Source organism: Podarcis tiliguerta, assembly GCF_965153285.1.
Source record: "Podarcis tiliguerta genome assembly, chromosome: Z".
Taxonomy (NCBI): Eukaryota; Metazoa; Chordata; class Lepidosauria; order Squamata; family Lacertidae; genus Podarcis; species Podarcis tiliguerta.
The window spans coordinates 14,924,665-14,949,560 of record NC_139553.1 but is presented as its reverse complement, the minus strand read 5'-3'; the positions used below and the strand labels follow the sequence as shown (position 1 = coordinate 14,949,560).

The 24,896-nt window shown below is 44.4% G+C and overlaps 1 protein-coding gene across 1 annotated transcript in view; it reads left to right on the top strand.

The window, feature by feature from the left end:
* Positions 1-523: 523 nt before the first annotated feature.
* Positions 524-24,896, top strand: part of CFAP77 (cilia and flagella associated protein 77) — a 93,568-nt gene continuing 69,195 nt past the window's right edge. The window contains exon 1 of the mRNA XM_083424023.1: positions 524-1,310. Within this exon, the coding sequence (XP_083280149.1) occupies positions 1,125-1,310 (186 nt within the window). The 5' untranslated portion in view covers positions 524-1,124. The remainder of the gene's footprint in view (positions 1,311-24,896) is intronic.

Here is a 24,896-nt window from a genome sequence, read left to right as displayed (position 1 = left end):
GGATTTTTCCAGTAACAAATGTAACTAATCTAATTTAAAAGCTGTGTCACTATATTTCTAATAATGAATGCAAAGTTTTTGTATACTATTTTTTATTTAAATGTTCTACTTTTCATTTTAAAAGTATTTTTACTCCATTTATTTATTGCACACATTTTTCTCCAAGGAGCTCAAGGTGGTGGACCTGGTTCACACCTCATTCAATCCCCATAACAGCCCTGTGAGGTAGGTCAGGCAGAGAGGCAGTGACTGGCCCAAGGTCAGCAGGAGAGCTTCATGGCCGAGTGAGGATTCAAATCCTGGTCTCTCCCAGGCCCAGCACTCCAACCACTTAACTGAGCTTTTCCTGAACAACTGTGGATGTTGTTTCCTTTCTTGAGCACTAGAGCTTGAATAGCTGTTTATGTGTTTTGATTATGAACAGAGGCATTAATTCTCCAGATTATTGAGGGGCGCTGATGCGATGTTGCGCGACATCCTGACGTCGCATGTATGACATCGCAAGGAACCAGGGGGTGGAGCTGAACACCCTCTGAACATTGAGGTGGCCTGGCTCCCTCAAAAAATACATTGGGGGGGGGGGCTGCCTCATTTACTCCCTTTAGGAGTTGGCACCTATGGCCCTGAAAGTTCATGGCAGATTTGACAATGCATAAACTGGCACATGCTCCTAAGTGCAGAGTTGGCCTGGGGCTTCACGACTGCTGGCCCATCTTATCAGCCAGAGGGTTTTACAGTTTGATATGTGTGTGTGTGTGCTTTCTTGCACTCGGTTGTTTAGCAACCCCTTGCGCTGGTGTGGTGTTGCTGCGCCCTACCCTGCTGTTGGCTATTGTTTTATAAACACGGTTAGCGTCCCCTGTTGCCACGACAACCAGCCTCACCATTCCCCAGAGAGGAGAAGGAGAGAGTGTATGTGTACGTTTGGCTCCTCAGGATTTCTTTTCCTTCTTTTCAATGCCTTGACGTAACCCAGAGGGGCTTCTCTCTCTACTCAACTTGCCTCTGCATCCATTCTCTCCCCTCCAACGTGGTGCAGCCCAAAAAGAGCCGGGAGCCGCTGCAAGATCCCTCTTATTCCAGAGCAGCAGTGGGCATCTCAAGTGTGGCACCAGTGGGCAGCCATGGCAGCAGCCATCCCTGAGCAGAAGACCGCCCCGAAGGTGCGCCTGCCCCGGCGCCGCAGCGTCAGCCAGATCTGTCCCCCGCCACGGAGGCCAATGACTTTGGCAGAGTTGCACCCAGGCTGTGAGAACGAGCGGCTAGGAGTGGCCCGTGAGAGCATGCTCCAGAACCATCTCATCGCTAAGGTGAGGAGGCTATGGCGCGGGACTGGAGGGAGGGAGGTCCCCAGGCCGCTTTTGGGGACCTCTTGGGATTTGTGTCTGTGGCATTTTCACAAGTTGATGGGACTGTCAGCAAAGTGACCTCTGACAGCCTTCGCACCCCCACCCTAGCTGCTTTGGGACATAGAGATTCAGAGCATTGGTCCATCAGGCTCAGTGCTGTCTACACTGACTGGCAGAAGCTCTCAAGAGTTTTATGGAGTAATTTCCCCCAGCTCTACCTGGAGGCACCAGGGACTGCCACTGAGCTGTAGCACTAAAAACAAAGCAAGTTTCCAGTCCTCATTGTGTTTTAAAGGCTGATTAAAATAGGAACACAGGGAGCTGCCATAAAACTAAGTCAGGCCCACTGGCTCATCTGGTTCAGTATTGTCCACACTGACTAGCAGCAGCTCTTCAGGGTTTTGGACTAGGGCCTTACCAAACCCTAGCAAGTTGAACTTGGGACTTCCTGACTGCAAAGCAGATGTTCTACCACTAAGCTACAGCTCTTTCCCCTCCATTGGGCCTGGCTGTAGCAGTAGCCATTTTCTATTTTGCTCTCTGGCAACCATGGCAACCTGTTTTCATATTAAGTTATGCCAGTCTTTAATCTACAGTAATAAACCGTAGTAAAGTTAAGATCGACACACACCGATTCACAGCTTCTCACTGAGGGAATTTTACTTTCCTACAGTGATACGGAGTGGCGGAAGTTCAAAATGGCTGCTTTCACACCCAGCTTCATGGTGCAGGGGCTCACATGGAAGCCACATGGTGGTGGTCTTGGGAGGGTGCGAGGTCTCCAGCAGCTGCCTGGGGCGGGCAGATAGGTTGATAAGGACTGCCCCTTAAATTGTGGATGCCAAGCACATTTACATACATGCTGTCCACTATTATTTGTTTAGATCCGACCTTTTCATTTTATGAATGTGTGTGTGTGTTTTCCTGTCTTCTCGGTACACTGGATTGGAATAACAATTTTAAGGTGCTTCAAGGCTGCCTTACAGGGAACATACATTTTGCCACCAATTTTCTTCTATATGTTAGAAAAGGAACACCAATAAATGCTTTTATTTATTTGTTTGTTTATATTAAATAAATGTCTATACTTCCCATCATCCAAGGATCACAGGGAGTTTAAAATACAAAAACACAAAAATACATAACATAGTAACAAACACAAACAATACCCCATATACAGTTTCATTAGCCAAAGGCCTGGATGAAGATGAATAATAATAATAATAATAATAATAATAATAATAATAATAATTTATTATTTATACCCCGCCCATCTGGCTGGGTTTCCCCAGCCACTCTGGGCGGCTTCCACAGAAACCAAAAATACACTAAAATATAACACATTAAAAACTTCCCTGAACAGGGCTGCCTTAAGATGTCTTCTGAATGTCAGGTAGTTGTTTATCACTTTGACATCTGATGGGAGGGCATTCCATAGGGCGGGCGCCACTACCGAGAAGACCCTCTGCCTGGTTCCCTGTAGCTTTGCTTCTCGCAATGAGGGAACCGCCAGAAGGCCCTCAGCAGTGGACCTCAGCGTCTGGGCAGAATGATGGGGGTGGAGACGCTCCTTCAGGTATACTGGGCCAAGGCCGTTTAGGGCTTTAAAGGTCAACACCAGGACTTTGAATTGTGCTTGGAAACGTACTGAGAGCCAATGTAGGTCTTTCAAGACCGGTGTTATGTGGTCTCAGCGGCCACCCATAGTCACCAGTCTAAGCTGCCGCATTCTGGATTAGTTGTAGTTTCCGGGTCACCTTCAAAGGTAGCCCTACGTAGAGCACACTGCACTAGTCCAAGCAGGAGATAACTAGAGCATGCACCACTCTGGCAAGACAGTCCGCGGGCAGGTAGGGTCTCAGCCTGCGTACCAGGTGGAGCTGGTAAACAGCTGCCCTGGATACAGAATTAACCTGTGCCTCCATGGACAGCTGTAAGTCCAATATGACTCCCAGGCTGCACACCTGGTCCTTCAGGGGCACAGTTACCCCATTCAGGACCAGGGAGTCCTCCACACCAGCCCGCCTCCTGTCCCCCAAAAACAGTACTTCTGTCTTGTTAGGATTCAACCTCAATCTGTTAGCCACCATCCATCCTCCACCCGCCTCCTTCACCGCCTTCACTGGTTCTAATTTGAAAGAGAGGTAGAGCTGGGTATCATCTGCATAGTGATGGACACCCAGTCCAAACCCCCTGATGATCTCTCCCAGCGGCTTCATATAGATGTTAAAAAGCATGGGGGAGAGGACGGAATCCTGAGGCACCCCACAAGTGAGAGCCCAGGGGTCTTAACACTCATCCCCCACCTCTTTCTGAACACAGCCCAGGAAGAAGGAGCGAAACTACTGTATAACAGTGCCCCCAGCTCCTCTAGACGGTCCAGAAGGATGTTATGATCGATTGTATCAAAGGCCGCTGAGAGATCCAGAATGCTTTTGCCTGGTGCCCAGAGATATGTAATGAAGGCACTGGGCAAGCCTCCCTGGGGAGACCATCCCACAAACAGGAAGTCACTACAGAAAAGTCTCCCTCTCCTGTTGCCACCCTTCAGAGATGAGTGCAGGGTCTGGGATGGTTGTTGGCAAATGGCAGACATCAGGATTTGCTCGCTAATAAGATAAACTGGTCAGCATGGAAGGGAATGCAGGTTGACTACTTTTAGTAAGCAGTAAAGTTCCAGTGGCCTTGAATATTGATGGTAACACAGAATTAAAAGTGCGGGTACCTGCAGGTGCCAGATTAAACACTAGAGGGAAGCACGTGATCATAGAATCATAGAGTTGGAAGAGACCACAAGGGCCATCGAGTCCAACCCCCTGCCAAGCAGGAAACACCATCAGAGCACTCCTGACATATGGTTATCAAGCCTCTGCTTAAAGACCTCCAAAGAAGGAGACTCCGCCACACTCCTTGGCAGCAAATTCCATTGTCGAACAGCTCTTACTAACAGGAAGTTCTTCCTAATGTTTAGGTGGAATCTTCTTTCTTGTAGTTTGGATCCATTGCTCCGTGTCCGCTTCTCTGGAGCAGCAGAAAATAACCTTTCTCCCTCCTCTATGTGACATCCTTTTATATATTTGAACATGGCTATCATATCACCCCTTAACCTCCTCTTCTCCAATAGTTTAAGGATGAGCTGAGATTCTGTTTCCTTTGCACAGTTGTTTATTGTATTCATATCCCACTTTTTGCTCCTGGTTCTTCTCCCCATCCTCATTTAACCCTCACAAAAACCCTGTATAGCTGGCTAGGCTGAGAGTCAGTACCTGGCCCAAGGTCACCCATTGAGCTTTCATGGCCAACTGGGGATTTGAACCCTGGTCTCCCAGGTATGGAGTATGGCAGTGTAACTGTCAGTTTCCATTTCTTAGTGCAGAATGTATTGATATGATGTGTAAAGATCTTTCCTGTTCTAATTAACTCAAGAGGGTTATGGAACACCCACCCACCCCCCTCACACACAAAAACAAAGGTCACCACAGCCAATCACAAACAAACAACCCCAACTTCTCTCACCACCAAAGGAACACAAGTGAACAGCAGAGAACCTGCACGAGCAACGCTGACACCAAACCCTACATATATTAAGTAAAATAGAAACATCCCCACCCCACCCTCACCCATCTTTCCCCCCTCCACCTCTTTCCCCCTTTTCTTCCTAATGTCTCAACAAATGAAACTGATTTGTAAAAATGTTACATGGTAAAAATACGAGAGAGAGACATTATACATACTTTTGTAAATCAATTTTTTAAAAAAATAAAAATACATTATTAAAAAAAAGAGGGTTATGAAAGCTTCTCTGTGTGAAAGAAAAAGCAAAAGGTTCATGATGTTTGGGTTGATTACAGCTGGCTTAAACTGGCTTTGCTGTCCCTTTCAGTCAAGGCCATGCTGAGTACAAAAATAAGGCCAGAAGGAGCGTGGGTTTAACTTTATCTTTCTATCTCTTTTGCTTTGGTGTTCTGTACAGTAAATGCTCGGGTTGCGAACATGATCCGTGTGGGAGGCATGTTTGCAACCTGCAGCGTTCGCAACCCGCAGCGCCATGTCTGCTCACACACGCACGGGTAACAATTTGGCACTTCTGCGCATGCGCAAAGCGCAATTTAGTGCTTCTGTGCATGCACAAGTGCCGAAACCCGGAAGTAACCTGTTCCGGTACTTCCGGGTTTCAGCGCATCCTTAACCCGAAAATGTGCAACCTGAAGCGTCTGTAACCTGAGGTATGACTGTATATAGTGTTAAGGTTTAGTCTTATTATAAGTTGTTGTAAGTTTAAATTAAGTCTGCTGCAACTGGATTTCTTATGGGCAGTGCCAATCCTGAATGGATTTGTGACCATTATGCTCATTTGCCTTCAGCAGCAGAAAAGCTCTGCTGGATGAAATTCAATTGCCTCTGGTCTATTTTTTGGGAATCCTGCAACATGTTTAAGTTTTTACTCTGCTAACTATACGTTGGGATCAGCTCTGGATCAATATTGAGTAGAATTTCATGACAGTAATAACTACACTATGCTGGTTCCAACAGAGTATGGAGCAGAAATCTCTAGGCCTAGTGATAGCAATATATATTATAGCAATGTATATTATTATAACACCTCTACAAAGAGATCTGGTTGCCTGTTTGTTAGTGGGCCAAGTTTAAAGCATTGCCCTTAACAACTTGGGACCAGTTTACTTTTGGGATTGCTTTAACCCATACATGCCCACTCAACTGCATTGATCCGCAGAACTGGCATAAGAACGTAAGGTGATCCTGCTGGATCAGGCCAATGGCCCAACTTGTTCAGCATCTTGCTCTTACAGTGGCCAACAAGATGGCCCTATGGGAAGCCCATAAGCAAGACCTGAGCGCAACAGCATTCTCCCCTCCTGTGGTTCCCAACAACTGGTATTTGGAATCATTGCTGCCTCCACCTTTGGAGACAGATCATACCCATTGTGGCTAGTAGCCACTGATAGCCTTCTCCTGCTCCATGAATTTGTCTAATCCTCTTTTAAAGTTGTCTATGTTGGTGGTTAGGGACGTGGGTGGCGCTGCGGTCTAAACCACAGAGACTAGGGCTTGCCGGTCAGAATGTCGGAGGTTCGAATCCCCGCAACGGGGTGAGCTCCCATTGCTCGGTCCCAGCTCCTGCCAACCTAGCAGTTCGAAAGCACATCAAAGTGCAAGTAGATAAATAGGCACTGCTCCGGCGGGAAGGTAAACAGCGTTTCCGTGCGCTGCTCTGGTTCGCCAAAAGCGGCTTAGTCATGCTGGCCACATGACCCGGAACCTGTACGCCGGCTCCCTCAGCCAATAAAGCGAGATGAGCGCCGCAACCCTAGAGTCGACAACAACTGGACCTAATGGTCAGGGGTCCCTTTACCTTTATGTTGGTAGTTATAAGTGTCATCACTGGAGCGAGTTCTATGCACTGTGTGAAGAAGTACTTTTGGTTCTAACGTTCTGGAGTTCTAGTGTTTGGAGAGAGGGAGAAAGGCTTTTCTTTTTCCTATCCACTTTCTCTATGCCAGGCATAATTTTATAAGCATCCATCATGTTGTCTCTTACCTTTTCTCTAAACTAAAAAGTCCCAAATGCTGGAACCTTCTTTATAGGGCAGTTGATCGTTTCGGCGCTGTTTCAGGTGTCACACAATACTTGTTCCACACTTTTAACAAATCAGCCTCTTAATGCAGTAATACCGATACTTTGGAACTCCCTGCCTATTGACATCTGGCAGGCACTTTCACTGTGCTCTCCTGTTTGGTTAGGCAGACCTCCCCAGAATGTAGAATGTTGATGGGTGTTTTATTTCTTTTTAGCTACTGTTGATTTTAATCATCTTTAAAAACACTGAAAGTACCTTTTTAATTGTTTTTTTATTTATAATTTTAATGTGTTTTTTTTATTTTTGTAAACCTGCTTAAAGGTTTTCTGTATACATTTTGTTAAATAACATCTGAAAGATTAATGACCAGGAGTGTTATTAGATAACATGACTATTCTATTCTATTATTTTTATTGCCTTCCTATCCCACTTTTTCTCTCAAGGAGCTCAAGATGGCATGCATGGTTCTGCCTCTTCTCATTTAATCCCCACAACAACCCTGTGAAGTAGATTAGGCTTGGAGTCGGTGATTGGCCTAAGTGATACCCAGCAGGCTTCATGGCTGAGTGAAAGACTTGAACCCTGGTCTCCCAGGCATCGTTGTCTGACACTCTAACCACTACACCATACAATATGTGCAAGCCTGCAGCTTCCATTCATAGCCCATACTGAGGATGTGTCCTGTTAGCTGCCCAAGGGTGCCAACTGCTGAAGCCAAGCCTGTTAGTCATCATCACCATCAGATTGCACTTTCCACATACAAATTGTGTAACAAGATTACAATTTAGAAGTTAAAACAAGGCTGAAACCTGCCAAACACTGCTCTCTTGAAACTTAACCCCATCAAAATTTAGCAGGACTCACTGCAGGAAATGTGAGGATGATGCCTCACTGTCCTCAAAAATTCACTTTGCCTCTTCTGTTCATCCCTCCAAAATAAATATATTTATGGCAATGCTGCCACCCTCGGTTTTAGCGACACCAAGCGTGCCTTTTCTGCAGCACCTACTTTCTTCTTCCTCCTCTAGGTGGCAACCTCTCATAAGTTTCCTTATTTCACTGCCTTTATCCATAGCATAAGATGCCGTTTTTTAAAAAAGAGAAAAGTTTGCTTATAACAGGACTGGAAGAAACTGTGTCCCTCCAGATGGGGTTGTTTTTTTTTTACTACAACACCTATCAGTCCCAGGCCACATAGCCAATGGCCTGGGATGATGGGAGTTGTAGTCCAACCACAGCTGAAGAGGCATAGTTTCCCTGTCCTTGCCTTTACATATATTTACATCCTGGAGGCAAGGTGGGGGATTGGCCTGATCATAAAATGAAAGAATTTGGAAAGGGTTGCTTAAAACTGTAACATGACTGCAGTTCTGAGTGGTACATCCATCCTCAGATCCATAAAATAAGAAACAGACCAAGGCAATATTATGGGGGCCTTTTTCTACCCCAGACTGAATTATCAGGGTAGTGTAATTTCCCAAAGCAAAGCCATATGCAGTTATATCAAGAGAAGAGCCTCTTATGCGCTGCACTTGAGAAAGTGGATGGGATGTTTAAAAGGGGGGGATAGGGGACAGAGAAGAGCCATTGAAATAATAGAGCCATTGAAATTAATGCACATGATTAATTTAGGCCCATTAGCTCCAGTAGGTCTACTCTGAGAAGGACTTAAGTTGGCGGCAACCCTTTATACTTAAATTTGCACAGCATGCTAACGATTACACTGCATTATTTTCTAGCTTTTTCTATTATTTGTTTTATTTTCCTAATCCAGTCAGATGCAGTGAAAATCGGGATATAAACTTTAAAAAAACAAATAAATTGCCATTAAAAAAATTCCCAGAACCTGGTGGGGATCCAACTGAGTCAGGATCCTGGCAGCTGCCGGACTCTGGGGTCATGGCAGTACCCTAGACAAGAATGTCCATTTCCCTTTCTCCAATAAGAATGAACAGGAAATACCCAATGATCTGTCCAGTGTACAGATGGACAGCAATCAAAGCAGTTTTATCTAGAGATGTAACATTTCTGGAAATGCTGATATTTCGAAGAGTGAAAACCCTCCACATTACAGTGGTACCTTGGGTTATAGACGCTTCAGGTTACAGACTCTGCTAACCCAGAAATAGTACCTCGGGTTAAGAACTTTGCTTCAGGATGAGAACAGAAATCATACAGCAGCGGGAGGCCCCATTAGCTGAAGTGGTGTCTCAGGTTACGAACAGTTTCAGGTTAAGAACGGACCTCCAGAACGAATTAAGTTCTTAATGAGAGGTACCACTGTATTTCTATATATAAAAAAACATAGTTCATCCTCAAAACACCCTGAAATATTAAAGGAAACCACTGAAATATTCACAGTGTTTTCTTGGATGCCTTGCACAAAGTTAGATTCTGTCCTTTGGGTTCAGAATCAAACGGTAAGGCAGATTTCACCAATCTGGTGCCTCCACTTCCTTGGGACTATAGCTGATATCCACCTTAGCCAATACTAAAAATGGTTCCTTGCCCCAGTCTTAATGTGAGGAGCTATTCAATAGTGGAGCAACATGGAAGTAGTTTAGAAGATGTTGAATACCCACCTGGTGGGGTTGTGGCAGTTGCACTGAGCAAAGGGTTAGACTAATTTACCACCAGGGTGCCTTCTTTTTCAGTGATAGAGAAGCAGTGAGCAAACTGGAGCTGCCTGTGCTATTGTTGTTTAGCTGGCCTCGCCCCTTGAAAGTTGCCCTGCCTCATGTGGCAGCTGCTGAATGGTGCTGAATGGACAGAGCTCTGTGTCTGTGTTCATGTGCCTTGCAGCCGGTTGTACAGCCTCTAATCCAATGGTGGCTTGTGGCCATTGCAACTGGTGGGGCAGAAGGCAGGAAGCCTACCAGTAGATGGTGCCAGAGAGCCAATGACAGGCAGAACCAATTACCGTATTTTTCGCTCTATAACACGCACCCGACCATAACACGCACATAGTTTTTAGAGGAGGAAAACAGGAAAAAAATATTCTAAATGAAACAGTGGATGTATGATTTTTGTGGTTCATGCTGTGGCCACAGACATGTGATCTGACAGTGAGTTTGGAGTAGCCCAATGCAAAAATCCTGAGGATCCATGTGGATCCATGCTTTGTAACCACGTTTTTGCACCACTGCTGCCCCAGGCAACAGTGGGTGCGTGATTTTTTTGGTGCAAGATGTAGCCATGGACATGCTATGTGATCTGATGGTGAATTTGGGGTGTCCCAGTGCAAAAATCCTGAGGATCCATGTGCATCTGTGCTTTGTAACCACGTTTTAAGTGGGGAGGGAAGGAAAAGCACTCAAGGGACAAGGAGCACGCATGGGGTGTGTGGAGAAGGATGCTGCTAATAATGCAGAAGAGGGGTTTAAGGGGAGAAGGCTCCTCTCCTCTCCCACTTTGCTCCTTTAAAGCAAGCAGGCTCTCCTTTTCTTTCTCCTCCCTGCTCATCCCCGGCTTAGCGAGCTGAAAAACTTTGCTGCTATGTAGTGAGCTGAGTGGGGAGGAGAGAGGGACAGAGAGCCTGCTTGCTTTAAAGGAACCAACTGGACAGGAGCTGCTTACACTCGTGTAAGCGCCTCCTCTCCTCTCCCGCTTTGCTCCTTTAAAGAAGCAGGCTCTCTGTCCCTCTCTCCTCCCCACTCAGTGGCTCTTCTCCCGCTTTGCTGTTTCAAAGCGAGCCACGGAGGAGGGAAGGAAGGGGAACCATGGATCCTCTGCTCACGACTGCAGCAGATTCCCCCCCCCCCCGCCACCCGTAGGCATTCCCTCCATAACATACACAGACATTTCCCCTTACTTTCTAGGAGGAAAAAAGTGAGTGTTATGGTGCAAAAAATACGGTAATTCAATTTTGTCTCCATCTTCCTTCCTGATGAGTTATATAAAGGACAAAAAGACCATCATATGTATAAAGCTCCATGATACCATGGTGAACAGACATGGCTTTTCCTAGAGAATTCTGGGAGCTGTAGTTTGGGAAGAGTGCTGAGAGCTGCTTGGAGGTCCCTATTCCCCTCACAGAGCGATTTAGCAATCAGTCACTCTTCCCTGAGAACTCTGAGAAATATAGCTCTGGGAAGGGAATAAGGTAAAGGACCCCTGACAGTTAACTCCAGTCACGAACGACTCCGGGGTTGCGACGCTCATCTCGCTTTACTGGCCGAGGGAGCCAACGTTTGTCCGCAGACAGTTTTTCCGGGTCATGTGGCCAGCATGACTAAGCCACTTCTGGCGAAACCAGAGCAGTGCACGGAAATGCCGTTTCCCTTCCCGCTGCAGCGGGACCTATTTATCTACTTCCACTTTGATGTGCTTTCAAACTGCTAGGTTGGCAGGAGCAGGGACCGAGTAACAGGAGCTCACCCCGTTGCGGGGATTCGAACCGCCAACCTTCCGATCGGCAAGCCCTAGCCTCAGTGGTTTACACCACAGCCTCCTAACAACTCTCGGCACCCTTCACAAACTACAGCTCCCGGAATTCTCTGGGGGAAACCATGACCGTTTTAAAGTGGTATCATAATGCTTTAAATGTTTAGTGTGAGTGTGGCCTGTAACTAAGGATGAAGCTGAGAGCCAGTGCTTCTCCCCCTGGACTGTTTTTAAGTAAGGTAGGCAGGTGAGGGCAGACTGAGCTTGGTGGAGCAGTGTCCATATACCCTAACATATGAGCTTCCACTGCCCTAAGCTAGCCTGAATCCTTCAGGTGCAATGGAGGATGCTGAAGGAAGATTCAACAGCTAGTGTGGTCAGTTTTTGCACATAGAAATGGAGAGAGGAGAGGAATACGTCATCTTTTCCTTAGTCTCAAACTGCAAAATGTTTTGGACTATTCTTGCAGAGTTGTCTTTGTTATGCAATGAATTTATGTGCTCCACTGTGACGAGTGTAAGTTATTTTAATCTGTCAGTCCCTTCTATGTGGTTTCAAGACCAGCTGAAATGACAGGATAATGACCATACATTATGGTGCCTTAAAACACTGATATGCACTGAAATACAATTCCCTCCCTCTTGTGTCTGAGGGCCATCAAAGAGTTATCGCTGCATACACACCAACATTTAATGCATATGACTATCTCAAAGGATCCTGGGAACTATGGGTTGCTGCACATAGAGCTACAATTTTCAGCACCCTTGATAAGCTACAGTTCCCAGTGTTCTTTGAGGGAAGCCACATGCTTTGAATGTCTAGGGTAGCATTTAGCCACATCCTACTCAGAGCAGGCCCACTGAAATTAACAAATTTGAAGATGACACCAAACTGGGAGGGGTGGCTAATGCCACAAAAGACAGAATTGGGATTCAATATTACCTTAACAGATTGGATAACCCTAGTTCTCCAAAACTAACACAATACAGTGCTACCTCGGGTTACAGATGCTTCTGATTACAGATGCTTCAGGTTACAGACTCCACTAACCCAGAAATAGTACCTTGGATTGAGAACTTTGCTTCAGGATGAGAACAGAAATCGTGCGGTGGTGGTGCTGCGGCCGCGGGAGGCCCCATTAGCTAAAGTGGTGCCTCAGGTTAAGAACAGTTTCAGGGTAAGAACAGACCTCCAGAATGAATTAAGTTCTTTACCCGAGGTAGCATTGTAAATTTCAACAGGGAAAAATGTAAGATTGTGCACTTAGTAGTACAAGTGAAAAGGATTTATGGGTCTTAGTAGACCACAAACTTAACATGAGTTAACAGTGTGCTGCAGCAGCAAAAGAAGCAAATGCTATCCTAGGCTGCATCAGCAGAAGTCTAATGTCCAGATCAAGGGAAGTAATAGTACTGCTCTATTCTGTGTCCAGTTCTGGGCACCACAATTTAAAAGGGATATTGACAAGCTGGAACATGTGCAAAGGAGGGCAACCAAGATGATCTGGAAACAAGACTTATGAGGAATGTTTGAGGGAGTCAGGTATGTTTAGCCTGGGAAAGGGGAGACAGAGGCGATATAAGAACCATCTTCAAATATCTAAAGGGCTGCCCCATGGAAGATGGAGCAAGTTTGTTTTCTCCTGCTCTGGAGGGTAGGACCAAAACAAGGAGATTCTGACTAAACATCAGGAAGAACTTTCTGACAGTAAGAGCTGTTCAACAATGGAACCCTTGGGAGGTGATGGACTCTCCTTCCATGGAGGTTTTAAAGCCGAGGTTGGATGACAAACTATCATGGATGCTTTAGTTGAGATTCCTCATCGCAAGCGATTGAACTAGATGATTCTCAGGGTCCTTTCCAACTCTACAAGTTTATGATTCTATAAGTTATCCATGCCTATGAACTTCAATGGGTCTACTCTGTTTAGGACTCGTATTGAATACTTAATAGTCAAATTTCCTTAATATAATGAATTCTTATATGTCATTTTCACTAATATATGAATTTTTATGCATACTTTACTCTGGGATTTGCACTTTTGTAAGCATTACTTGGCTGAGCAGCTGCATTGCAAAATTTTGAGAAGTGTGAACTTTGAAAGATGGCCGCATCTTGGTTCGCATATAGTTTTGGAAACGGCGAAGTTGGTAGGTTGGCCTTTAAATATGAACTGGAACACATTATTCCCCCCATCTCTAGAGAGCTGGGAGGTAGTGGCATCATAAGGGTGGTAGCCTGGGGTAGAAGCCTAGAGCCCCACTTGGGTCTCCAAACACAACAGGGCTGGCTTATTACCTTTGAAAATTTAGCATCTAAAGAAGGAACCATTAAGTCAAGAGTCTTCACCACATGACTCTTTAACAGAAAGATCCTGTACTCTGCTATATCAGTGAATGGGGCAGACCTGAGTTTAGACACAGATGCCTGCCCCCAAACCACCATCATGTGCAATTTGTCCTTGAATTATGGCTTAAAAGAGGAAACATCCCCACTCCAAGAACTAGGTGTTGTCAACTTTTGCACTTGGGTTACCTGAAGGAAATTGTGTGCCCCAGGCAACCATACAAAGTGAGTGGCTCTTTCCAAGCCAGAATTAAAACTCTCTTTTTTTGGCCCCCCAAATTGAGGACAGTATTTTATCAGGATCAGGTACAAGGAGAAGGGACGACGACGAAACAAACAGGACCTTCCCTGGGAAATGGGGACAGTTGGAGCGTATGAATCGAGAGGATAAAATAGTTATTATCAGATTAGCCTCCGCCATGAAAAGCACAGTCCCACATCCCTCTCCTAGTTAGTTAGCATTTAGATAGGATGGCACCACGGCTACACAATAGACATCAAAGCCTGAACTCTTGGGCTCAGCAAGAGGGATTAATTTCTTTAACCAACACGCCTGCTTTGGCCTCTTCTCATTACCCCTGCCTTGTCATCCTCAATGTTAGATTTGATTGAAGATTATACCATTTAGGCCTTTCCCCCTCTTTGCCACTGAAAAGGGGAGAGAGGAGGAAAAAAAATCCCTCCCAGCCCTATTGAATTGTACATTCTTCAGCTGGGCCGACGTCAATACTCGTCCACCCCCGCTTCCTAATTCTGCTTCATTTAAACTTCATCAACTTTTTCAATCAAGTGGAAAGATCTTGAAATGGGGTCCATAAGCAGAAAGCCAAAAGCCTTCTCTTTTTGTCAGATAATTTATGCGGTTTTCTTCCCCCCCAAAGACACCACCCGCCCTGCTCACTCTTTTCTCTGGTCTCCTCCCCCCTCCTTTTCCCTTTCTAATTCCTTCTCCTTTTCGCTCCCTTTCCTTGATGCTGCAAATGAGATTACAGTATTTAAATGACTATGATAATCAATCCGGGGACCTTGAGCCAAGATTGAGGTTAATTTTTCTTAGCAGAACAAAGAAAGCATGATGTCTCAAGGGAGATCTGGAGGTGCAATCTGTGTTTGTCGATCTCCCCCACCCCACTCCCCACTCCCTGAAAATCCAGCTTTTGGAAGCTTTCCTTGTGACTAACTAGGAGGGCTGTTGATGATTTTTTCCCCGTTTTCCAACCAACAGGGCCCTAAGAGAGAAGAAATGTAATTTAGAGCTGATAAACAGCTAACCACCTTCAATCAACAATTTTAATAGGGAAAGAAGTCGCTTAGATGGTGTGATGGGCGATATAATGAAACAGCTATCATTTACCGTGGTTATATTTAAGCACACCTTTGAATCACTTCTCTGCGCCCCCCCCCATAAAAGCGGGGGGGGGGGGAGTGTGAGTATTCTACTGCTGAAAACTTTTGGAAAGAGCAAAACTAGAACAATCTGTACAGATCTTAGGCAACTAAAGCTTTTTCTTATGGTTTCACAAACTACAATTTCTGAGTGGTAATCAACTCCAGGGGTTCCAATGCTTACCCAGAGTTCAGTTCAAGGTGGCTTACATGGTTGCCCACTCCCCCCCTTTAATCTCCACAACAAATCTGTAAAGTGGGTTAGGCTGAAAGGCAGTGACTGGTTCAAGGTCACCCAGAGAAGTTCCATGACTGAGTGGGGATTTAAACCCTGGTCTTCCAGGTCCTAGTCTGGCATCCTAACTGCTGCACCACACTGGCTCTGATTTCCTTGGAGAGAAGGTCAGTGGAGCCTGTGGTGTCTTTGGGGTGTGTGGCTTTATTTACTTATATATACAACCTGAGCTTAGGATGGAGGGGGTCACAGCATTAACACTCCATAGGTCTTCTCTCCCCATTAGGTTTTGAGGAAGATCACCCATAGCTTTGGGGTCCAGCATAGAGCAAGTCTCTGTTTCTTCAGCTTCCAGCATCAGCCAAAATTCACACAGCCCCCCTTCGCATATAGGTCTTCAGGCTTTGATGGCATGGCATTGAGCCAGGTGAGGTAGGATAAGGCCCACCTATTTATCTTGATAGGGATGTGGGTGACTCTGTGGTCTAAACCACAGAGCCTAGGGCTTGCCGATCAGAAGGTTGGCGGTTTGAATCCCCACGACCGTTGTTCGGTCCCAGCTCCTGCCCACCTAGCAGTTTGAAAGCACATCAAAGTGCAAGTAGATAAATAGGTACCACTCCATCGGGAAGGTAAATGGCGTTTCCATGTGCTGTTCTGGTTTGCCAGAAGCAGCTTAGTCATGCTGGCCACATGACCAGGAAGCTGTCTGCGGACAAATGCCAGCTCCCTCGGCCTATAGAGCGAGATGAGCGCGTAACCCCAGAGTTGTCTGTGACTGAACCTAACGGCCAGGAGTACCTTTACGTTTACCTTTATTTATCTTGATGGCAACAGGCAACTTTTTTAGACATGTACATGGCAGCACTGAACTTCCATGGAAATTGGTCTGACTGGTTTAGCATGTTTCCCCTTATAGTTACTGACCTGTGATCACATGTGCATTATCTGGACTGACCTCCACAAACCTATAACACTATCTAAGGTGAGAAAATGCACCATTGAGGAGAGGAGAGCAGGGCCTATCCGGAGCCCACACCCCAACACCCATGCATTCAGAAGGCTGCATGAACAGACTCCCATGCACATATGCTTGTGCAGGTTTTCAGGGGCAGGGTAGGCACAGATACTGTCCTTTGATGGGTCATAAAATCATTGAATTGTAGAGTTGGAAGGGGTTATAAGGGTCATCTAATCCAACCCCCTGCAATGCAGGAATCTTTTCACCTGATGTGAGGCTTGAACCCATGACCCTGAGATTAAGAGTCTTATGGTCTACCAACTGAGCTATGCCAATAGGGTCCTAATGGGTGGACAATGGTCCGAGAAGCACCAGGTGCCTGATTCTAGCTGTCATTTACATTCCTTATAAGCAGGCCTGGCTCCAGCTGGGCACTGGTCGAGGGTCCCAAGGGTTTGGAAGGCCCATCCCCACCACACCACCATTCACACCCTCCAGGCCACCATCGATTATGAGGCCCTGGACTGCAGCCTGCTCAGCCCATATATAAATCTGGTACTGCCCACACCACCACATCAAATCAATCTGCACTCTATCCAAGCCCCCCAAAACTATGCACATTCAGTGCCTGCTTTGTGTGCTGGAGACACCAAGTTCAGTCTCTGGCATCTCCAGCTATGGCTTGGAGGGACTCCTTATCTTAAAGTCCAGAGAGCTGCTTCCAGTTGGTGTAGATAATACTGAGCTAGGTGGAACAGTTCAGTATTAGGCAGCTTCCTATGTACTATGATTTTATAACAGTTACACAAGTGCATACTTTAGTAAAGTTCGTGGAGGTTTTAAAGCTGCTCAGAATCAAATGATAAAACAATACAAGTGTTCAGATCACTTGTGTCCATCATTATAGTGTGCATTTTGAGAACCAGTGAGGATTCTTTTATATCATTGTGAATAGCAATATTATTTTTGACTTTTTATGAAAATAATAATGAGTAAGCAATATGAAAGTGGTGCTAGTAAATGAAAGTGACCCAAAAACCCCCAAACCCAAACAGAAGGAAATATTCAATGGCTTTGCACAGCCGGCAAAAACAGCCCTACATAATCTCTTGGATACAGAACATTCATGTTTACAAATAGAAGGAAATCAAGTAGACAAAACAGAACAGTCTGAGCAGACTGACAAACAACCAGTTTATATCAAAGCACAGCCTCCCAAGAACTTTGATGAGAACTCTTGTCAGTAACTACCACTACAATACAGAAATTTCTAAGGAGAGTGACAATGAAGTGGCAAGACCTACAGACAAATAATTAATACAAGGCGCAGAAGGAACACGGCACGAGATAGTTACACCAAAAGAAGTAGTTCAAGCTCATTACCGTTTTACATTATTTGGAAACAAAGCAAATCATCTCAGTGGAAACCCTAACACTGCAGACACAAAAATACCAACTGTTCATGCTACTAGCGATTTCAGAGACAATAAAGACGTAGGTTTATGGACCACATTGAATAACGAGAAATACATACTCTACTGAGAAAGGTCCATCATAATGTCAGCACTGGGATAGACCATTTACTATTCTGAAGCAAGCCATGCCCTCTTCTGCTCAAATAATTTATTCTATTCCACCAAAGTAAATGGAGAAACCTACCCTCAAGAATGGCTAGTGTATTCTCCCACAAAAGGAAAAGTCTACTTTTTTGCAAACTTTTTTTGTAACCAGACTACCTCAACTGTAGCTTTAGCTTCTACTGGAATCATCAAACCCAGAGAAACTCAGAAAATATGAACTCTACGCTAACATACTTAACAAGAAAGCATGGTCAGATGCTCACATCAAAACTCGAAGAGCAAATCAAAGCAGAGCAGGATTACTGGAGGCATGTACTTCAGTGAGTTATTGCAGCGATTTCTCTTTTGGCAGAACGTAGCCACTTTAGGGGAAATTATTTTCTCCAAATAATGGTAACTTTCTGGAATTTAAATTAGTTACCAGATTTGATCCTTTTCTGTGTGATCTCATAAATCAGTATGGAGGTAAAGGCTTTGGTCACTCATCATACTTATCCAAAGCCATATGCGAAGAGATTATCCAGGTGATGGCTAATACAGTTCAAGAAGCAATACTGAGCGACTTCAAACTGGCAGGTTATTTTTGTTTATTAGTCAATTCAACACCTGATGTTTCCCATGTTTTTCAATTTACTGTTGTTGTTAAATATGTTTCTCTTCATGGTGGATTATGAGCTCAACACTTTCTGAGTCTTTTTGAGCTGAAAGATCACACCAGTGAAAGTATGGCTGAGCTGATACTGAACCTGAAATAGATTCCAGCAAATTTAAAGGACAGTCATATGACAATGTAGCCAATATGGCTGGCAAGGATAACAGAGTTCAACAAAATGTTCTGGAGAGAAACAAGTTTGCAAGGTTTATTTTACTTCTCAGCTTCTACAAAAAGATGGGCGATGATAAAAAAAAAAAAATGCCTCTTGAGTCAAAAGTCCCTAAACATTTAACAGATACAAGATGAGAGGCTCATGCCAAAGCTACTGCAGCTATTAGCAAAAGTTATGCTAACAATGTTGAATCGCTCAATCATATTTACAGGAAAATCCAGACATATGACAGGAGAAACAGTGGTACCTTGGGTTAATTTGTTCCGGAGGTCTGTTGTTAACCTGAAACTGTTCTTAATCTGAGGTGCCACTTCAGCTCATGGGGCCTCCTGCTGCCACCGTGAGATTTCTGTTGTCATCCTGAGGTAAAGTTCTTAACCCGAGGTACTATTTCTGGGTTAGCGGAGTCTGTAACCCGAAGTGTTTGTCACCTGAGGTGTTTGTAACGCAAGGTACCACTGTACTATGTAGATGACAGGCTGAAACTTTTCTGCAGAAAATTGAATAATTTGAATTCATGCTTCACCTTTGGACCAATTTCATAAAGTTAACAAGGCACTCACAAATTTCACAAATTTTGTTGAGCAAATATTTACAGCTCACTATTGCGGCTTGTATCTAACATTCAAGCTAATTTTGATGAAATTGAACAGCAAACAAAATTTACTCTACCAGATGTAAAGTAGACAAAACTGTCAAAGAAAGCAGAGATTCTAGGGGTGTGGGGAAATTGTGAGATAGCACCTGAAAACTTTCTCCAAAAGACAAGTTTAAGAAAAATTAATTATCCCTGTCATGGATGCTCTTGAAGCCAACCTAAACAGAAGGGCAACAGTATATACAACTGTAGCTGACAATTTTTCATTTGTGCTGAACCTTAAAGCAACCAAGGAATATATTCACAATGGCATTATGATTTTGGTGCAAAGTATCCAAAGCAGGTTGACCTTAGTCTAGTCAACAAACTCTTGCACTTCCACCTGTACATCAATCAGCTCACCCTGAAAAAGAAAATTTCACCCACCAAGATATGCATCAGGTAATATTTCAGAAGAAAATTCAGACAGCTTTTCCAACTATGTTTAATTGGTTACAAAACGTACCTACAAAATATCATTTTTAGTCTAAAAAGGATAAGAATCTACAGTCAACAATGTTCCAAGATCGATTGTGTGATCTAAGCATTCTCTGCATAGAAATGATAAATTGTGACTTACTTAATGAAATAATTGATAAGTCTTCATCCCAAAGAGCTCGAAAGAAGCTGCTCTGACTTTGTATATAGCATAGTTATAACATGGTTCTAATTCACCTATGAACGTCTGTGTGAATGTCTTCATTAATTCCATACTTTTGTAAAATTATTGAAGGTTATACATTTATAAACATTTTATCAATGCTAAAATTTCAGCAATGTTCTACTTTCATTGGGCCTGTGGTGGGGGCAGTGATTTCCAAAACTATGGGCACCTCTAGACATCCTTTAAAAAGTGCATTAATTAGTGCTCATGCTGATATGGGGGCAGCTATCTGCATTCCCACTTTTACTACTTGCTTCTACCTGCAAAGGTTTCAGGGTGGACTTCCTGCTTCATTTGCAATCGGTATACATCCTGTAAGTTCCCGATGAAAATCTGTAACTTTTCACACTGCAAATGCTCCAGTTTATTTTATTTTATTTTAGTCTCACTTTTATTGTATTGTAGCACAAGAGTTACCGCTCCAGACAATAATGTAGTAACACTGGGGAAATATCCACAGGGCAACTCATAATACCATCACTAACGTGCTATTACTACATGAATGACACATTTCAGAATACACCTGCCAAAAAACCCACTTTGTAGGGGCTTTATGTGTTGTGTTTACAAGGGAACAACCAGTGTCCTCTAAGAATTATTTATCATTTATTTATTGCATTTGTATCCCACCTTCTCCATGGAGCTCAAAGTGGCATACATGGTTCTTCCACTTCTCATCTGAGCCCCATAGCAATCCTGTGAGGTAAGTTAGGGCTGAGAAGCAATGACTGGCCAAAAGTCACCCAGTGAGCTTCAAGGCCATGTAGGAATTTGCACACTGGTCTCTCAGCTCCTGGTCTGACACTCTCACCATTACACCACACTGCCCCCCTTAAATAAATTAAATAGTAAAAGGTGCACACATATGCACCAGGTGCCTAAAGTACCCCACCCACAGGGAAGGCTGCCCACTGCCACTCTGAGTGACTCACTGCTCTGGCCTATGCACTCTTCAGCGTACACAACACCCTGGTTAATCCTGCCTCTCTTGCCTCCTCAAAGGAAACATGTTCTGCTTCCGTCTCAGTTGCCTTGTTAAATCTGTTTTAAGCTCCGCTACCCAGAGTTATATTTTATTTCTGTCAGGAGAGAGAATCTGTCAGGTTTTGTACGCAACATTCATTCACCAAAGTTAGGGTTGCTGTTTCTCCTCCCCCGCTCCCCTTCCTTCTCCATAGCAATTTTGAGTAGAAAATGAAACCATCTTTCAACGGAATGAGCAACATCACTTTTGGACAGACTTATTATGATCGGGGAAATTGTGAAAGAGGAAGGCTGGGAGAAGGATGGCATCCATCAGTCTCAGAAACAGTGTGCTTACAAAACATGTGGATTCCTGCTTGCGGCCATCATTTCATTGTACTGTTTCAAAATTATAATCAGCCTAAAATGTGATTGTGTCATTAACAAATGGCTCCTCCTGTGTCCGTTGACACAGAATTTGAAAAGATAAATTAGGCGCATTTCTACCACAAATCTCTCTGGTGCACTCCAGCCCCTAAGCACATTTGTAGGAAAACAATGGGTGAATACACTTATTTATCAGTTGGTAACTGGCCATCGTCGGTACATACATGAGGTAAAGTGGTTGTCTGTTGCTCTTTTCTACCATTCTCTCTCCACAAGTTCTCAGAACAGAGAGAAAATAAAACGTACATGGGACATATTCACACCACACATTTAAAGCATAGTGATACTACTTTAAATACTCTTGTCTTCCCCCCCCCAAAAAAATTCTGGGAGCTCTAGTATACTAAGAGTGCTGAGAGTTGTTAGGAGGCCCCTATTCTCCTCACAGAGCTACAATTCCCAGAGTGGTTTAATGATCAGTCACTCATCACAGGTAACTCTGTGAACTGTAGCTATGTAAGGGAACAGGGGGTCTCCTAACAACTCTCAGCACCCTTCACAAACTACTGAACCCAGGATTCTTTGAGGGAAGCCATGACTGTTTAAAGCTGAATAATAGTGCTTTAAATGTATGGTGTGGGTGTGTCCTGAGACCAAGGAGGAGGACATAGCTGAGAGCCAGTCCCACCCCCTGTAGTGGTTTTAAGAAAGACAGGTAAGTGAGGGCAGACTGGGCTTCATGGGGAAGTGCCCCATTTGCCCGAATGGACCAACCTCCATTGCCCTAAGCTAGCTTGATATCCTTGGGTGCAATAGAGGACACTGACAATGTGTCGGTCAGCTTTTGTACTTGGTAATGGAGAGGAGAGAGGGAGGCACCATCTTGTCTTGCCTCAGGCAGCGGAACATCTTGGGCTGGCCTTTCAAAGTTGTCTTTGTTACACGATGAATTGATGTGCTCCACACCATGACACGTGTAAGTTCTTTTTTAGCTCTGTGAGGGGAATAGGGGGTCTCCTAATGATTTTAAGCACCTTAATAATACCACAACTCCCAGGATTCTTTGGGGGAAGCCATGGCTGTTTGAAGTGAGTATTACAGTTTAAGGTGGCTGTATCTCAGTGCTTTAAATATATGGTGTCAATGTCACCCTTACAAATTATCCTGGGAACTGTAGTTTGCTAATTAACTTTAAATCTGTGGTGCATATGCAGCCCTTTTCCATGCTACCAGAAATCAAGGTTTTGTTGGGGTGGGGGGGAAAGTCCCTCAGTGGCGACGAATCCCATGAAGACAGTCACCACAGGGAGTTGCATAAAACGGCCTTCATCTCTAGAGTCATTTGTATGTATTGTTCCTTCAGCCATTCGATTATTGTGTTTGTTGCAGGGAGGGGAGGGGGAGAGCGAGCGTCTCTTTTGCTGACATTACCCCACTTTAAGTCAATATTGACTCGCCACGGGGAAATTAAAACTCCACTAAGAGCATGAGCAGCCATCCCCATTACCGATGCCAAGTCTGCAATTAATAAGGTTTGTCAGATGAGGAAGGCATGTGGAAAGAGGAGGAACAAGGCCACCCCCCTCAACAATCATTCCTGAAAATTATACCATCCAAATAAACTAATGAGGTGATAACAGTGATTACGAGCAGAGTGAGAAAATATGGTTTGCCTTGCCTTAAAAAAAGGAAAGAAAGTTAACCCATCAAGATGGCTGGGAATCGTCGTTAAACAAATCAGCATATGGCTACATTAAAAAGGGGATGGGGATAGTATTGTAACGGATTAATTATATTTTATGTAAACAGCTGCTCCTCCTAATGGTGACTCCTTTTTTATAGGGCATGGTTGTTTATGGTGCTGTGCTACGATTTTCTTCATCTGGATTTAAAGGGGCCATTTTGAAAGTATTGGAGGGTTTTAAAATAAATAAAGAGTTATTTGTTTAAACCCCTTAAGTTCAGCTGTCAGCCAATCAAAAGTTTGCAATAATTGATTTGCTTAAATAGTTGTGGAAGGGTGCTTTGGAAAGTTATTTTATCTGTTTCATCTGCCTCTTTGGCTTCAGTGTTATGCACAGAAAAATACGGTAGGTTAGCCTCTCGCACATCTCACCTCCCTCCAAGGTATGCATATTTGCATAAAATCTGCATAGGCTAATTTGTATGTACAGGAGCAAATTTAGAAATAATGACTATAATTTAAGTAAAAAATACAACAAATATCACCATGTTGGGGAGAGACAGTGACTAGGCCACGCTGGTCTGTGCTCAGATTGCTGTCCAAGGTGCCCACTGTTGATGGTCTGGTCTACTTAACTTGGAGAGCATTAACAAAGCATTAGACAATTCATGGATTATAAGGCTATCAGTGGCTACCAGCCACAATGGCTGTGCTCTTCCTCCCCTTTTATAGTCAGCATAAGTCCGAATACCAGTTGCTGGGAATTGCAAGTGAGGAGAGTGTTGCTCCTGCATTCAGGTCCTTCTTGTGGGCTTCCCTTTGAGAGACATCTGGGGTGCCCTGTGAGAAGAGGATGCTGGACTAGATGTGCCTCCTTTGCCCTCATCCAGCAGGGCTCTTCCTATGTACTTATGAAGGGCTGCCCAGTTTAGGTTTAAACCAAAGAGCAATAAAAAGCACAGCCCCACAAATTCCTTGGAGGATAAGGCTACTGCCCCCTATTATAGCATGTTGCCCTCAAAAGACTGCCCAGAAGGGAATGCGGCCCTTAGTCTTGAAAAAGATTCCACATCCCCTAGTTTAGCCTGATGTTTTGTCTTCCAGAGCACGTTTGTGAGCGTGTTTGCGTTGCTTTACAAAATTCATCTCACACTTTTCCCAAAGTAGACAAGGAGGATTGAGGGGGGAGGGGCTTTGGTAGCGTTTCTGTTTCTTTCCACTTTTCTTTTTATGAATGTTGGATATTTTCAACACAGGGTTCATGAGATAGAAAAATCCAGCTAAGCCAAGGTGGTCCCAGACCATAAACAAACTTAATGAGAAGGAAAAGATTTGGCAAGCATTTCATCTCTCCTACAATGTATCTCTCCTCTCTGACTTTTGAAAAACATCCCTTAGCCACCCCTGAAGTCCTACAATGGGGTAAGACCCTGCCACCTGTGAGGAGAAGGGCAGAGAAAAAGATGGATGGCTTAATTCATGAACAGGTTCCCCTGGCTAGAAAGAGGCCTGGCAAGCACAGTTACTTACTAAACTTCATTGGCAGTATTTCTCCCTTAGGGACTATCTTTGAATTGTTTGGCTTGGTTTCTTAAAAGCAATAACTACAACTAAGAACAAAAGACGAGCATGGCTGCTTGATCAGGCAAAAGGGTCCAGCATTGTCTAGCATCCTGTTCTCACAGCTCCCAAACAGATATGTATGGGAAACCCACCAGCAGGATCTGAGTGCAACAGTGCTCTCCCCACTTGTGATCACAAGCCCATGGTATTCAGACGTATACGGCCTCTAACAGTGGAGATGGAATATAAGAAGAGTCTGACGGGTGGATCGGCCCAGTATACCTGAAGGAGCGTCTCCACCCCCCATCGTTCTGCCCAGACGCTGAGGTCCA